The following is a 15,032-nucleotide window of genomic DNA, read 5'->3' as shown; positions in this document are numbered from 1 at the left end:
ATTTATAATGGTTCGGTCATCGTGACCTACGTCTACTCTTGATTCCTCTTTTGTCGAGGTTACCGGCGTTCACTAACGATCTTTTTTCAATGGGCGAAGACCAACTATCCTCTTTATAACTCTTTCTCCTTTTTACAGGTTTAAGAGAGAACCTTTACAAGTCTCACACCTCTTTTAGAATAAGCTCTAAACTTTAAAGAGGAGGGGAACAGTAAACATTTTTTAAGAGTTTACAACTTAGGATCACAAGCCTTTTCGTTCACTTTTCTTGTTATCTTAAGCAAGAATGAGTGGGGCAATTATAGGCCTCAAATGGTTTAAAAAATGGAGCCAAAAAGTCTCATCCCCGGGTTTTCGGGGTCCTAGTGGTACTATCATCAGTGCTGGGCGGTACAACCACCTACAACATTAACCATTGGCGGTACTACCACTTGACACCATGGAAGACCATGTATTGGCGGTACCATCGTCAGTCTGGGCGATACCATCGCTGGGTCTTTCGGAAAACGTACATTTCGTACGTTCCATCTCATAGACGGTTCCATCGCCTAGTCTGGTAGTGTCATCGCTTGACCCAATCGTGAGTCATTAAATAGGCTCAAATTAACCCTAATTCAGGTCCAATGGGTCCCTAATTGAGTTAGCATAGTTATACCCAAAACTTACTCAATTTAGACCTAAACTACGACGATCAAGATAAACGATTACAAGACAAGAGTTCTATGTTGTCCAACATATCATTGGTTCTTCTGAACTCCTAGTGCATCATGCTTTCCTTCGATGTATTGCTTGATCCTTCGGCATGTTGACTCTCACAATATCCGATCTTGGCGCAATGTCTGATTCTTCTAGCCCGATGCTCGATCATTGACTCCGGCCCAATGTCCGATTCTTTTGCTTTAATCGTTTTGCCTTTCCAAGATCGAAGTTAGTCCTGCATTACTTTTCTCAAACGTTGATTAGATTACAAACTCATAAATTAATTTCATTATCAAAATTTGAGATTTAACATCCCGCTCACCATCGCCTTGTTGGGATTATACGACTTGCCGTCGTCGAGCGTCACCTCCTCATACTCCACTTGTTCCTTGACATCTTGCTGCCATGGATTTTCTTCTTGTCCTTGTTCAATGTCCTTCGTGGGCACGACCTTGCTCCCATTTATCCTTCTTCTCCTTGTTTCTCCGCTCCATTGCTGTGCCCCCCGCTACCATCGTTTTCTTAATGCCACAGCTCTTTGCTCCCTCTTCTGCAAATAGGATTCGGCCCAATGCCCAATATATAAAGGCTACGAAGCACACAAATGTGCCCTTAATTTTCATTTTATATTGCTATGATTGTTATATATATTTTATATATTTAATACCACTCGATACTAAAATTATTTTTTATATTTTTAGGCATATCATTTGGTACGTCATATCGTATTATATTAAGCAAAGCTCGTAACATCGGTAATAAAAGAATGATTATTCTGCTGTTCAACATTAATAAAGATCTATTAAGGATGGTTTGTTCTTAAATTGATTAAGATTCTAGAGTCGTAATAATCAGTTGTTAAGTGATAATTAACAATGGTACACGGAAAATTTAGATTATATAAGTTAAGAATTAAGACTTTTTCCAACCCGATCAGCTTGTAATAAGAGATAACTGACAGAAAAAATTTGAAGATGGATATTCCAATATTAGACTAAGAAATGGATGTTCTAGTGTGGTTTAATTTGGCTTACGAGCTTTACATGATGATTTGAAGAGGTATATCATCCTAACCTAGATGTTTAGTGTACCAACCCTCACTCGGACCATTACTAGTTTGCTCGACACATGATTTTAGCTGTTTCAAGTTGAAACTGTTAGAATAAGATATATAATAGAATTGGGTTCCGTTGCGATATTTTAGCTAAGACTAAGTCCACTACGGAACGATTCCTCGGAGATATCCTTCATGGGAGGAAATCTTCTGAGATCTCATCTCTCATCGTAGACCCTCTGCTCTCGCCTATTAAAGGATAGGATCTCTAAGGGAGTTAGTGTGTTAGAGCGTTATAACGTTGACACGTATAGACGCATCTCTCCGTTGAGGAATTCAGTTATTCTCCTCGACTCTCTCCCCAAAAACCTCTCCCCAAATCCATCAATTTGAGTGATCCTGTGAAAGGATAGGAAGAGAGGAGAAAGGGTCTACTCTTCGCACTCCCTGCAGATTCCGCAGCACGATCGGATTAAAGACGGAGCCTGTAGCAATCTTGGATCACGGTGCTGAACAGATCAAACAAGATCTCTGAACGGATGACATCAAAAGGTACGCATCGTATAATTTGATCTATGTATTGATTTCAATCCTGGCATATAGGTTAATTCCGCATTATTGACTTAGCATAATACAGATTTTTATGCTTACAATTGGTATCAGAGCCCGGTTTTTGAAATCATGCATTAGATCTGTAAATTAATTTACGATGCATAATTATTGGACTCGCATTGATGCATAATTTACGATGCATATGTAAATTAATTTACGATGCATAATTATTGGCCTATGTTAGGAAAGACTAACAATGTTGTGGTACATAGAAGGGAGTATGACATTGATGAAATACAACCGCTATGACTCGCATTGATAGTTGGACTTAATATAGTATTATTGTGATTATTGGACTTATTGGCTTATTTTTTAAAACATGGCCATGTATAAAATGCTTTTCAAAATATCCTGAAATAGTTCTTGGCTCCAATTTCTTTTCATGTGGATTGAATACTCTTATCTCTACAGGACACCCCCATATATGTAGATGTCTCAGACTGGGTTTCCTACCAGTCCATAACTCAAAAGGAGTCGATGAAACTGACTTGCTAGGAACCCTGTTCAAGATGTACATAGCTGTCCTAGGAGCTTCACCCCACATCGACTCAGGTACAGAGGAGTAACTCATCATGTTCCTAACCATATCCATCAGAGTACGATTTCGCCTTTCAGCAACACCGTTCTGCTGTGACACACCTGGTAATGCATATTGAGCACAAATACCCCGTTGTTCTAGGAATCTAGCAAAAGGACCAATATTCTAACTAGATCCATCATATCTGTCATAAAATTCACCACCTCTGTCAGATCTGACAATTTTAACTTTTCTATCTAATTGTCTCTCAACCTCATTTATGTATACTTCAAGAGTATCAACGGCTTGAGACTTTTCATGTATTAGATAAACTTTGTCATATCTGGACAGATCATCTATAAATGTGATGAAATATTTTTCTCCACTAAAAACAAGGAATATGGAGTGGTCCGCAGATATCAGTATGAATAATCTCAAGGAGTTCTTTACTTCTTGTGGCATTTTTCTTTATTTGTTTAGTTTGCTTTCCCTTAATGCAATCTATACAAATATCAAAATTAGTGAAGTCTAAATGTTCCAAAATATTATCCTTCACTAATTTTTCAATTCTTTCCTTGGAGATATGCCCCAATCGTCTATGCCACAATATGGAAGATCTTTCATTATTGAAACTACGTTTCAATCCAACATTTGATTATAGGGTCATTAGTGTCTTTGCAAACTCAAGATCCAAATTAATTCTGTACAAACCATCACACAGAATTCCAGAACCAACTTTTATTGAATCGTAAAATATGCTGAGTTTGCCACTACCAAAAGAAATACAATATCCCAACTCATCAATTCTAGAAAGAGAAATCAAATTTCTAGAAATTGTAGGGACATAACATGTGCCAACAAGATCCATCAAGTGACCCGTCTCTAAGCGTAGACGATAAGTTCCCATTGATATCACTTTCGCTTTAAGACGATTTCCCATAATAATGAATCTTTCATGTTCTTTTGGTTTCCGAATTGAAAGGAATCCCTGCATGTTATTTGTAACATGAGTTGAAGCACCGGAATCTATCCACCAAGTGTTAGAAGGAACTTCTGTAATGTTTGATTCGAAACATACAAAGGTCGAGTTAATACCTTTCTTTTCGAACCAAGTCTTGCGTTTAATGCAATCCTTCTTCACATGTCCTTTCTTGCCACAAAAGAAGCACTTTACAGTAAAGGCTTTCTTTTCATTAGTCTGTTTAACATTTCCAGACTTAGCAAATCTCTTTGATGGATGATGCTTCAACTTTCTTTTCTTATTACCTCCTCCTTGAGTAGTCGTCATAACATTATATGAATTTTCCTGCCTTAATCTCAATTCTTCCTGAACACATATGCTAGTCAACTCATTCAAGTTCCACTTATCCTTATTTGTATTATAGTGAATCTTGAATGGGCCAAACTGAGAAGGAAGAGAATTAAGAATAAATTGCACGAGGAAAGATTCATCAACATTCATGCCTAATGTTTTAAGTTTTGCAGCTTTGTCAGCCATATTGAGGATATGATCCTGAATTCCTCGAGTACCATCATACTGAGCCGTAGTCAGTTCTTTCATCAATGTGCCAGCCAATGACTTATCAGCAGATTTAAATCTGTCTTCAATAACCTTTAAATATTCCTTTGCGCTAGTTGCAATCGGTAATGAAGTCTTTATGTTATTTGCAATTGTCATTCTTATGAACATTAAACTAAGCCTATCAGATCTTTCCCAAGCCTTCATTTCATCAACTTGTTCTGCAGTACTTTCATCAGTCAAGTCTGCAGGCTTTTCAACAAGTAATGCTAGATCAAGATCTAATACACCCAGTGTGAATTGCACATGCTCTAATCATTCTGAATAATTTGATCCAGAAAGTACAGGGACACTTGAAGCATATGAGTGTATATGCGGAAGTACCACTGCAAAAGATATATAACAACATTAATGCTTTGAGTTTGTCAAAAATTGATGAACTATTGATATCATCTATATTACACCTTTGGGTGAAATATTGACATATCTAGTGTTCACTCAAGAATATTTTGGAGGACTGATACCATCCTTGAGGAATAGGTATTGTTACCTTTGGGTATATAACCCTAAACTATAAGAATATCTAAAATAGTATCATCCTACCCCATCACATAATTATTTGAATTAGATTCTTCTTTGGGATTATCTAAATCTCATAATTATATGTGCCATTATGAATATTATTTCTTTAATATCATTTAGGACTAATTCTTTAATATTATTTTATAAGTCATTAGTCCAGGTCACTTTGGTGGCTTCAAGACTAATGCCATGATATAAAATAAAAATGTCCTATAAATGATAAAGCTTTTATTGTAATTCATATCACAAAAGTCTATCATCCTAGGCCACTTTGGCAGCTACTAGTCAGATAGAACTTAGGGAAATGAATTACAAATAATATTCATCAATTTATTTAATTTTTGCTAAGCAATTCAATAATAAAATGACCATAATAATTATTGAATACTAATGCAAAACAGTTCAATAATAAAGAACAATAATAATTATTGAATATTAATACAAAACAATTCAATAATAAATAACCATAATAATTATTGAACAATAATGTAAAACAATTCAATAATAAAATAACAACAATAATTATTGAACATTTATATAAAGCAGTTCAATAATCAATTACCATAATAATTATTGAACTTTAATACAAAGCAATTCAATAATAAATAACAAATAATTATTGAAATTTAATGCTAAGAAGTTCAATAATAAATAACCATAATAATTATTGAACATTTATGTAAAGCAGTTCAATAATAAAATAACCATAATAATTATTGAACTTTAATAAAAAGTAATTCAATAATAAATAACAATAATAATTATTGAAATTTAATGCTAAGAAGTTCAATAATAAATAACCATAATAATTATTGAACATTTATGTAAAGCAGTTCAATAATAAAATAACCATAATAATTATTGAACTTTAATAAAACTCATATGATAATTTCAAACATATACATGTGAATAAATAAAAAAATTCCAAAAACAATAATTGGATTTTAATTTTATTTACCACATATATAATGAATAATTCATATGAGAAAACCATAAAATAAACCATAATTTATAGTTTTTTTTTTTTAATCAAAATTAAATCCAATCAAATAATCAAAAAATATAATCATGATTAAAATTAATCATAATTATAATAAATGATATTTATCAATTTTATAATTGAGAATATAACCTAAATTTCTCAATTTCATAATGATAAAAAACCGAAAATATTTGATAGGATATAAATTGAAAATATGCGAATGGCAGAACTGTAATTTGGCAGAAATTAGACCCGAGGGCAAAACCGTAAATATGTTGACAGAACATAAACTGTAATTACGATATTTGCAAAGGGTAAAACTGTAAATTTTCAAAAACATGGCTTATTGTGATTATTGGACTTATTGGCTTATTTTTTAAAACATGGCCATGTATAAAATGCTTTTCAAAATTTTTTTGGAATCCAATTAGATAAAATTGTTTTCAAACAAATTTTGTTTTTGTTTGTTTTGATTTTGTATCTCTTTTATATCTTATCAATTAATGGGCCAAGTGGGAGAATATTAGAATATGTGGCCTTTTTATTGAATAAGATATATAATAGAATTGGACTTATTATATATCTAATTGTAAATTTTCAAAAACTGTAAATTTACGATATTATTGTGATTATTGGACTTATTGGCTTATTTTTTAAAACATGGCCATGTATAAAATGCTTTTCAAATTTTTTTTGGAATCCAATTAGATAAAATTGTTTTCAAACAAATTTTATTTTTGTTTGTTTTGATTTTGTATCTCTTTTATATCTTATCAATTAATGGGCCAAGTGGGAGAATGTTAGAATATGTGGCCTTTTTATTGAATAAGATATATAATAGAATTGGGTTCCGTTGCGATATTTTATTGGTTATCCAGAAAAATCCAAGGGATACAGATTTTATTGCCCTAATCATAGTATGAGAATAGTAGAATCTGGTAATGCAAAATTCCTAGAAAATGGCGAAATTAGTGGGAGTGAAAAATCTCGAAGGATTAATTTTGATATTGAGGAGATTCAGGTTAATTCTCCCATATCATCTCCTGTCCGAGAGATTGTTGTTCCTCAAATCAATGAGAGTATTGATGAGGGTGAACAACAAAATTGTTGGGAAATCATAGGGGGCGACATCATATGCGCAGCGGAAGAACAAGAAAACAAAAATCCCCGATTCCCAAAAAGATGTTCATCGTCGTGCGAAGATTGGTGCGCAAAATCCGCAAAAACACAAAACTGCGTATAGAGATTGTGTTACCTAGGGAGATCGTATATCCCTGTTTCCTTGCAGATCCTTAGGAGAGGGTGAAGGAGGTCAAGCGTCCTCCTCTCTAGCGGTGATCCACACAGCAGGGTTGCGACGACGCTCCTCAAAACTCCAGGCCTACTCTGAGGTGGAGAGGGAGAGGAGAATAGGAAGGGCAAGCAAAGACTCTAGCCTATGAGGCTGTGAATCCCTCCTATTTATAGAGATCCCGTGTCAAAACCCTAATGGGTCCTTTCCCTAGTGGGTATTGGATCTGCATCCAATAAGACAAGGGCTCCGTCGGATATCTCATATCCGAACCTCTACTCATCGCAATGCCTACCATATGTGTGTGACCCTCTAGGCCCAATATCGAGCTGGCCGTGAGTCATACCTGTCAGAACTCCTTCTAACTCAGTGAATTATTATCTCTGTAATAATTCACTCGACTCATCGACTACGGAAGTACTAGGCCACTACGCCGTAGTCCCCAGACGATACAGGGGAATCCAATCCATTGGACCTGTCTGTCCTCAGTTACCATGTACCTATAGTCCCTCATCCATCTAATATCCCAGAGACCGTATATCGAGCATGGTGCTGTCAGACCCATACGGTTTCTACTCGAGTCTCGCTCTAATCGGATTCTCCCGGAGAACTCTTTCTCTCTCAACCCGAATGACCCTGGCCAGGGATTTGTCTGAGCAAGAACACATGGGATATTCCTCTCATGATACCGAGAGTGGATGATCCTCTATCGACACTCAATAGCCCTCGTAAGGTCGACTACCACTCCCAATGACCAGCTGTACTAGATCTGGGAACAGCCAAACCTATAAGTCTGGTATCAAAGAGTGGATCACTCATACAGGACATCCTTGGTGTCTCAAGTCTAAGAACCAGATACACCACTAGGACTACGGAATCGTTGTCTGACAATAAGGCATCATCAACCATCCAGCATTCCGTAAGCGGATCAATCAGTGAACTCATTCTCCAATGAGCACCTGTACTGTATCCCTAATGTCCCTACACGAGCAGCTATGAGACCAGCTGCATCCATCATATGGACGGGTATACAGCACACCAGTCTATCCGGTTATCACGATGTCCCTCTCGAGTAACCTATGATCGGGATTATTTAGGATATGTGTTTAAAGGTGAATCGATCTCATTATCGTGATCTCATCACGATCCGATTCCCATTGCACAAATCCAAGGACATCACAATATATATGCATTTATGCAATAGTTATAAAGTGATATACGCCAAAATATAATAAGCAAAAAGATTCTGTATCAAGTCACACGTGCCATCACTCACGTGATTGGCTTGCTGGGCACTTATGACTAGCAAAAATAACATCCAAGAACTCTCACATGATGTTGATGTCGCCGCTGATGATCTTGTAGAACAATCACAATTGGCAGATTTGAGAAGATCTCAAAGGAAAAGGAAACATGCCATTTCTGATGATTATGTTGTATATCTATAAGAATCAGATTATGATATAGGAATAAAAAGAGACCCCTTATCGTTTTCACAAGCCATAGAAAGTAACGATTCTGAAAAATGGTATGATGCAATGAAAGAAGAGTTAAAATCAATGGTACAGAATGATGTCTGGGATCTCGTTGAATTGCCTAATGATTGTAAAAGAGTCGGTTGTAAATGGGTCTTTAAGACAAAACGCGATTCAACGGGCAATATCGAACGATATAAAGCCAGACTTGTGGCCAAAGGTTTTTCTCAGAAGGAAGGCATCGACTATAATGAGACTTTTTCTCCTGTTTCTAAAAAGGACTCATTAAGAATCATTATGGCATTAGTAGCTCATTATGATCTTGAGTTGCATCAGATGGATGTGAAAACGACATTTCTGAACGGAGATCTGGATGAGGAAATCTATATGGAACAACCTGAAGGATTCATAGAAAAGGGAAAAGAAAGTTGGGCTTGTAAACTTAAGAAATCCATTTATGGCCTTAAACAAGCTTCCAGACAATGGTATATAAAGTTTCATAATACCATTACTTCCTTCGGATTTAAGGAAAACACTGTTGATCAGTGTATATACCTGAAGGTAAGTGGGAGCAAGTTTATTATATTGGTCTTATATGTGGATGATATTTTACTTGCCAGTAGTGATCTTGGTTTATTGCACGAAACCAAGATATTTCTCAACAAGAACTTTAAGATGGTTGATATGAATGAGGCATCCTATGTCATTGGCATTGAGATATTCAGGGATAGATCTCAAGGATTATTAGGATTGTCTCAGAAAGGATATATTGATCGTATCTTGGAGAGATTTAATATGCAGCTTTGCTCAACCAATGATGTGCCTATTACTAAAGGTGAAAAATTCAGTCAAAACCAGTGCCCTAGAAATGACTTAGAAAAGAATCAAATGAAGAATATTCCTTATGGATGCGCAGTTGGAAGTCTACTATATGCTCAAACTTGTACAAGACCAGATATCAGTTTTGCAATTGCAATGTTGGGAATATCAAAGCAACACAGGAATGGAACATTGGAAAGCTGCAAAGAAAGTAATGAGATATCTACAAGGGACAAAAGATTATATGCTCACATACAGGAGATCTGATCAGCTTGAAGTAACTGGATATTCAGATGCTGATTTTGCAAATTGCCTCGACAGCAGGAAGTCCACTTCAGGATTTGTATTTATGTTAGCTGGTGGGGCAATCTCTTGGAAAAGTGCAAAGCAATCGCTTATTGCATCATCAACAATGGAAGCTGAATTTGTGGCATGCTTTGAGGCTACAAATCAAGCTTTATAGCTGCGAAATTTTATCTCAGGACTTGGTGTGGTCGACTCAATTGCCAAGCCGCTGAAGATATTTTGTGATAACACTGCAGCAGTTTTCTTCTCTAAGAATGGCAAGTACTCTAGTGGTTCCAAGCACATTGAGTTAAAGTACTTGGTGGTTAGAGAAAGAGTCCAGAAACAGCAAGTGTCAATTGAGAACTTGAGCACCACTATGATGATTGCTGATCCATTGACAAAAGCCTTACCGTGCAAAATATTCAAAGAACATGTTCTTAGAATGGGGCTTGTGAGCAAGTCATAAAGGATATGGTGATGCATGTTTATGTGGATGCTATTATTGACATTTTACTTAATTAAAGTTATCTGTTTCTGCTATCCTGTTTACATTTATGTTTATGCATATTATGGTTGAATGTAATAACAGGATTGTCTTGACAAGACAAATTACAGGGGTCATTATGGACTATTTTAGGAAAGACTAACAATGTTGTGGTACATAGAAGGGAGTATGACATTGATGAAATACAACCGCTATGACTCGCATTGATAGTTGGACTTAATATAGTATTATTGTGATTATTGGACTTATTGGCTTATTTTTTAAAACATGGCCATGTATAAAATGCTTTTCAAAATATCCTGAAATAGTTCTTGGCTCCAATTTCTTTTCATGTGGATTGAATACTCTTATCTCTGCAGGACACCCCCATATATGTAGATGTCTCAGACTGGGTTTACAGATATGACTGTAAACCCAAAATTTTTTAAAACATGGCCATGTATAAAATGCTTTTCAAAATTTTTTTGGAATCCAATTAGATAAAATTGTTTTCAAACAAATTTTGTTTTTGTTTGTTTTGATTTTGTATCTCTTTTATATCTTATCAATTAATGGGCCAAGTGGGAGAATATTAGAATATGTGACCTTTTTATTGAATAAGATATATAATAGAATTGGGTTCCGTTGCGATATTTTAGCCAAGACTAAGTCCACTACGGAACGATTCCTCGGAGATATCCTTGATGGGAGGAAATCTTCTGAGATCTCATCTCTCATCGTAGACCCTCTGCTCTCGCCTATTAAAGGATAGGATCTCTAAGGGAGTTAGTGTGTTAGAGCGTTATAACGTTGACACATATAGACGCATCTCTCCGTTGAGGAATTCAGTTATTCTCCTCGACTCTCTCCCCAAAAACCTCTCCCCAAATCCATCAATCTGAGTGATCCTGATAGGAAGAGAGGAGAAAGGGTCTACTCTTCGCACTCCCTGCAGATTCCGCAGCGCGATCGGATTAAAGACGGAGCCTACAGCAATCTTGGATCACGGTGCTGAGCAGATCAAACAAGATCTCTGAACGGATGGCATCAAAAGGTACGCATCGTATAATTTGATCTATGTATTGATTTCAATCCTGGCATATAGGTTAATTCCGCATTATTGACTTAGCATAATACAGATTTTTATGCTTACAGAAACAGTTGAAACATCGTGGTATCGCTCATCAATCCCTGGTTAAAGGAAGGTGTTTTGCCAAAACCAAAATCCATCATGTTGACATATAGATCACATGTAAATCGATAAAACATTATATGTCAAGGAGGTAGATGCAACTGAAAAGGCAATGTGTGGCATGAATGCATATTTATAAGACATTATATGTTCTTGTTGTGGCATGTCATATCTAGCTTAGAATGGTTGGCACCACCTTGACCATTAATGGTTTTAGACCTAGGTTTGATTCGAAGCTTTCCCCATTACAAGTAGTCAAAGATCATAGTGTTGCACTTGAGCTACATGCTTATAGTTGCGTGTCTGGATATATTTCCTGGGTCAGATTTGTGATTGTCTGGATATAGTTGCGTGTCCAATTATGCTTTACTATTATCTTGCTCAATGTGCTGCAATTTGGAATTGTGTGATTGTGTGTTAACTATAGAATTGTAATCCTGTATAGAGTACACTGCTGAGTTTGCTCTCTGCAAGCATTGGCATTTTCTCTTCATTTCAAGCCCATCTCACCTCGGTAGGATCTATCTTAGGGCGTAAAAAGGATTTGTTCTTGATCTTAAGTAGCTTGGACTCCAGGTGATACATCCATACTCGAGCCTCTGCTGCAGTCGTCGGGAGAGCCATGGCCTTCTCTCCCTCGGCACCTTCTTCACCTTTCACCCCGCCGCTGCAGCTCCCTCACAAATTGGACACCATACGATCCATGGACGAGCTCAAGCAAATCCAAGCCGCCATCCTCAAGACTCCCTCCCTCCAATCTCCTCCGCTCCTCGCAAAGATCCTCTCCTTCTGTGCTCTCTCCTCCTCCCCACACATCGCCCACGCCCGGTCCCTCCTTGCCCACATCGATAACCCGAGCCCGCTCATGTACAACACCGTCTTCCACAGCTTGTCCCGTAGCAACAGAAGCTTGGTCTCCATTTCCATAATGTTCTACGAGGACATGCTCGAAAAGGACCTTCGTCCTGACAGTTTTACCTTCCCTTACCTTCTCAAGCTCTTCGCCAATTCCCAAGCATTGCAGGCGGGGGAAGCCCTTCATGCTCATGCCATCAAGATGGGGCTCGACGCCAATGTGTACGTTAGGAACAACCTCATGAGCTTGTATGCTCTTTGTGGGGAGGTCCGTTCCATACAGAAGTTGTTCGATGGATTTCCTGAGAAAGACTTGGTCTCTTGGACTACTTTGATCTCAGGGTATACGAAGGCGGGTTTGGCAAAGAAGGCGGTAAAAGTGTTCGAAGAAATGATGAGTGAGAACTTGAGAGCGGATGGGGTGACCATGGTGGCAGTGCTGTCGGCTTGTGCGGAACTCGGGGACTTGGAACTGGGGAGGAAACTGCACCGGTACATCGGTGCCCGTCAGATCGACATGGATGTCTTCGTCGGCAATGCTTTGGTAGACATGTACTCCAAGTGTGGGGACGTCGATTCGGCGTACCAGTTGTTCAACGAAATGCCTGTGAGGAATGTCGTCTCCTGGAACTCCATTATCTCCGGGCTTGTTAACAATAAGGAATTCAAGCAGGCTTTGGAGTTGTTTCGCCAAATGCAGCGCCAAGGCATCGAGCCCGACGCCTTCACGTTGGTCGGGGTGCTCAACTCGTGCGCGAGCCTCGGAGCGCTCGAGCTGGGCCAGTGGGTTCATGCCTACATCAACAGGAACGGCATCGAGGCGGACGGAATCACGGGGAACGCCTTGGTCGACATGTACTCCAAATGTGGAAGGATAGATCGGGCCATGGAAGTCTTCGGCGGCATGGCTCACAAAGACGTGTACACCTACACCAGCATGATCGTGGGGCTTGCCATGCACGGCCGGGGAGAGGAGGCGTTGGAACTCTTCGCCGCCATGTCGTCAGCCGGCGTGAAGCCAAATGAAGTCACGTTCGTCGGCGTCCTGTCGGCGTGCAGCCACGCCGGCTTGGTCGACGTCGGCCTCCGCCACTTCGAGAGCATGTCCGCGGTGTACGGCCTCGTACCGCAGATCGAGCACTACGGTTGCGTGGTCGACATGTTCGGACGAGCAGGGCGGCTCGACAAAGCACAAGACCTAATCTCGAGCATGCCGATGGAGCCCGACGCCTTCATCTGGGGGTCTCTGCTGGGAGCTTGCAGGAACCACGGAGACGTAGCACTGGGTGAGACCGTGGCGAAACTCCTCCTCGATGTCGAGCCTCAAGAGGAGGGAGCTTATGTCCTCATGTCCAACCTCTACACCGCTGGAAATCGCCGCAGCGACGGACTCCGGATGAGGAAAGCAATGAGGACGAACAAGGTGAGGAAAACGCCGGGATGCAGCCTGATTGAGATAGACGGCGTGATTCACGAGTTCAGGAAGGGAGAGGAGTTGCATCCACAGGCGAAAGAGGTATACGCAATGGTGGATGAGTTCGCCCATCGCCTCAACATCGACTCTTCACAGGACGAAGCACGTCACCACAGCGAGAGGTTGGCCATGGCATTCGGATTGATCGGTACGAGGCCCGACACGCCACTGAGGATCGTCAAGAACCTCCGAGTGTGCCATGATTGCCACAGTGTGATCAAGTACGTGTCCAGATTGTACAACAGGGAGATCGTCCTCAGGGATCGCTACAGATTTCATCGGTTCAAGAATGGGTGGTGTTCATGTAATGAGTTTTGGTAAACAGCAGGTAATAGAAAACGATGGAGATGAAGTAATATACACATTACCGCCGCAGAAGAGGCGGGTCATATCATCGAGCATGTAGCGGGTCCGGGAATTTGCATCCCTATCTCCACACAACACCATGCAGGTTGCAGGTGCGGATCAAGAATAGAATGAAAGAGAAATTGATCTAGCAGAAGCGACTGTCATCTGCAGTGAGCTCCTCTCCGTTGGAGACGAAGTCAAAGGGGACAGGAAAGAGATTTGGAGCAAGAAGCGAGAGAGAGAGAGAGAGAGGGTTGGAAGCGACAGGAAGAACGAAGCAACTGATATCGGCAGGAGTTTACCATCATTATATATATATATATATATATATATATATATATATATATATTTCAATTATCAAGCACATCCTTATTTCCCATAACCTCTTATCTTTATTTTATTATAATTTATTTCATCCCTCGATCAATCATCACCATAAGCATCGAAGTTGGAATCTTAACTGCATCCCCTAGATCATTTTCGATGATGATGATGATGATGTGGAGGATAAACATAGAAAAGAAACAAGGTGATAGGAAAAGATTTAAAAAAATGTTGAAATTAAATGATAAGTTGTTGATACTTATAGTCATTTGCAAAGGATAGCTTAGAAATATTAAAAAAAATTAAAATGAGATTATAAATAACAAAAAAATTTAAATAGAAATCTCCTTTTCTAATGCAACCTCCTTTCATTCTTATTAACTAGCAAAAGATGCCCTAAATTTGTCACTCCAAAAATAAGAAAATTATACTTTCTTTAAAATAATCCCCATCATTCTTTGTAATTAGCATACGAACCCTAAATTTGACTTTGTTGGAGCAAATGATAACAGTTTTA

General features: G+C 38.6%; 1 protein-coding gene across 1 annotated transcript; it reads left to right on the top strand.

The window, feature by feature from the left end:
- The first annotated feature begins 11,900 nt into the window (after positions 1-11,900).
- LOC103992072 (pentatricopeptide repeat-containing protein At1g08070, chloroplastic-like) lies at positions 11,901-14,339 on the top strand. The gene has a single exon (XM_009411652.3). It carries the CDS (start codon positions 12,137-12,139, stop codon positions 14,162-14,164), a length of 2,028 nt encoding a protein of 675 aa, XP_009409927.2. The 5' UTR covers positions 11,901-12,136; the 3' UTR covers positions 14,165-14,339.
- The last annotated feature ends 693 nt before the right edge of the window (positions 14,340-15,032 follow it).

The sequence above is a fragment of the Musa acuminata genome, chromosome BXJ1-7 (assembly GCF_036884655.1).
Source record: "Musa acuminata AAA Group cultivar baxijiao chromosome BXJ1-7, Cavendish_Baxijiao_AAA, whole genome shotgun sequence".
Classification (NCBI taxonomy): domain Eukaryota; kingdom Viridiplantae; phylum Streptophyta; class Magnoliopsida; order Zingiberales; family Musaceae; genus Musa; species Musa acuminata.
The sequence above is the reverse complement of the archived record's forward strand: the minus strand, read 5'-3'. Positions and strand labels throughout refer to the sequence as shown.

Coding starts and splice junctions, on each gene's coding strand:
- LOC103992072 (XM_009411652.3), top strand. CDS start 12,137: ATGGCCTTCTCTCCCTCGGCACCTTCTTCACCTTTCACCCCGCCGCTG.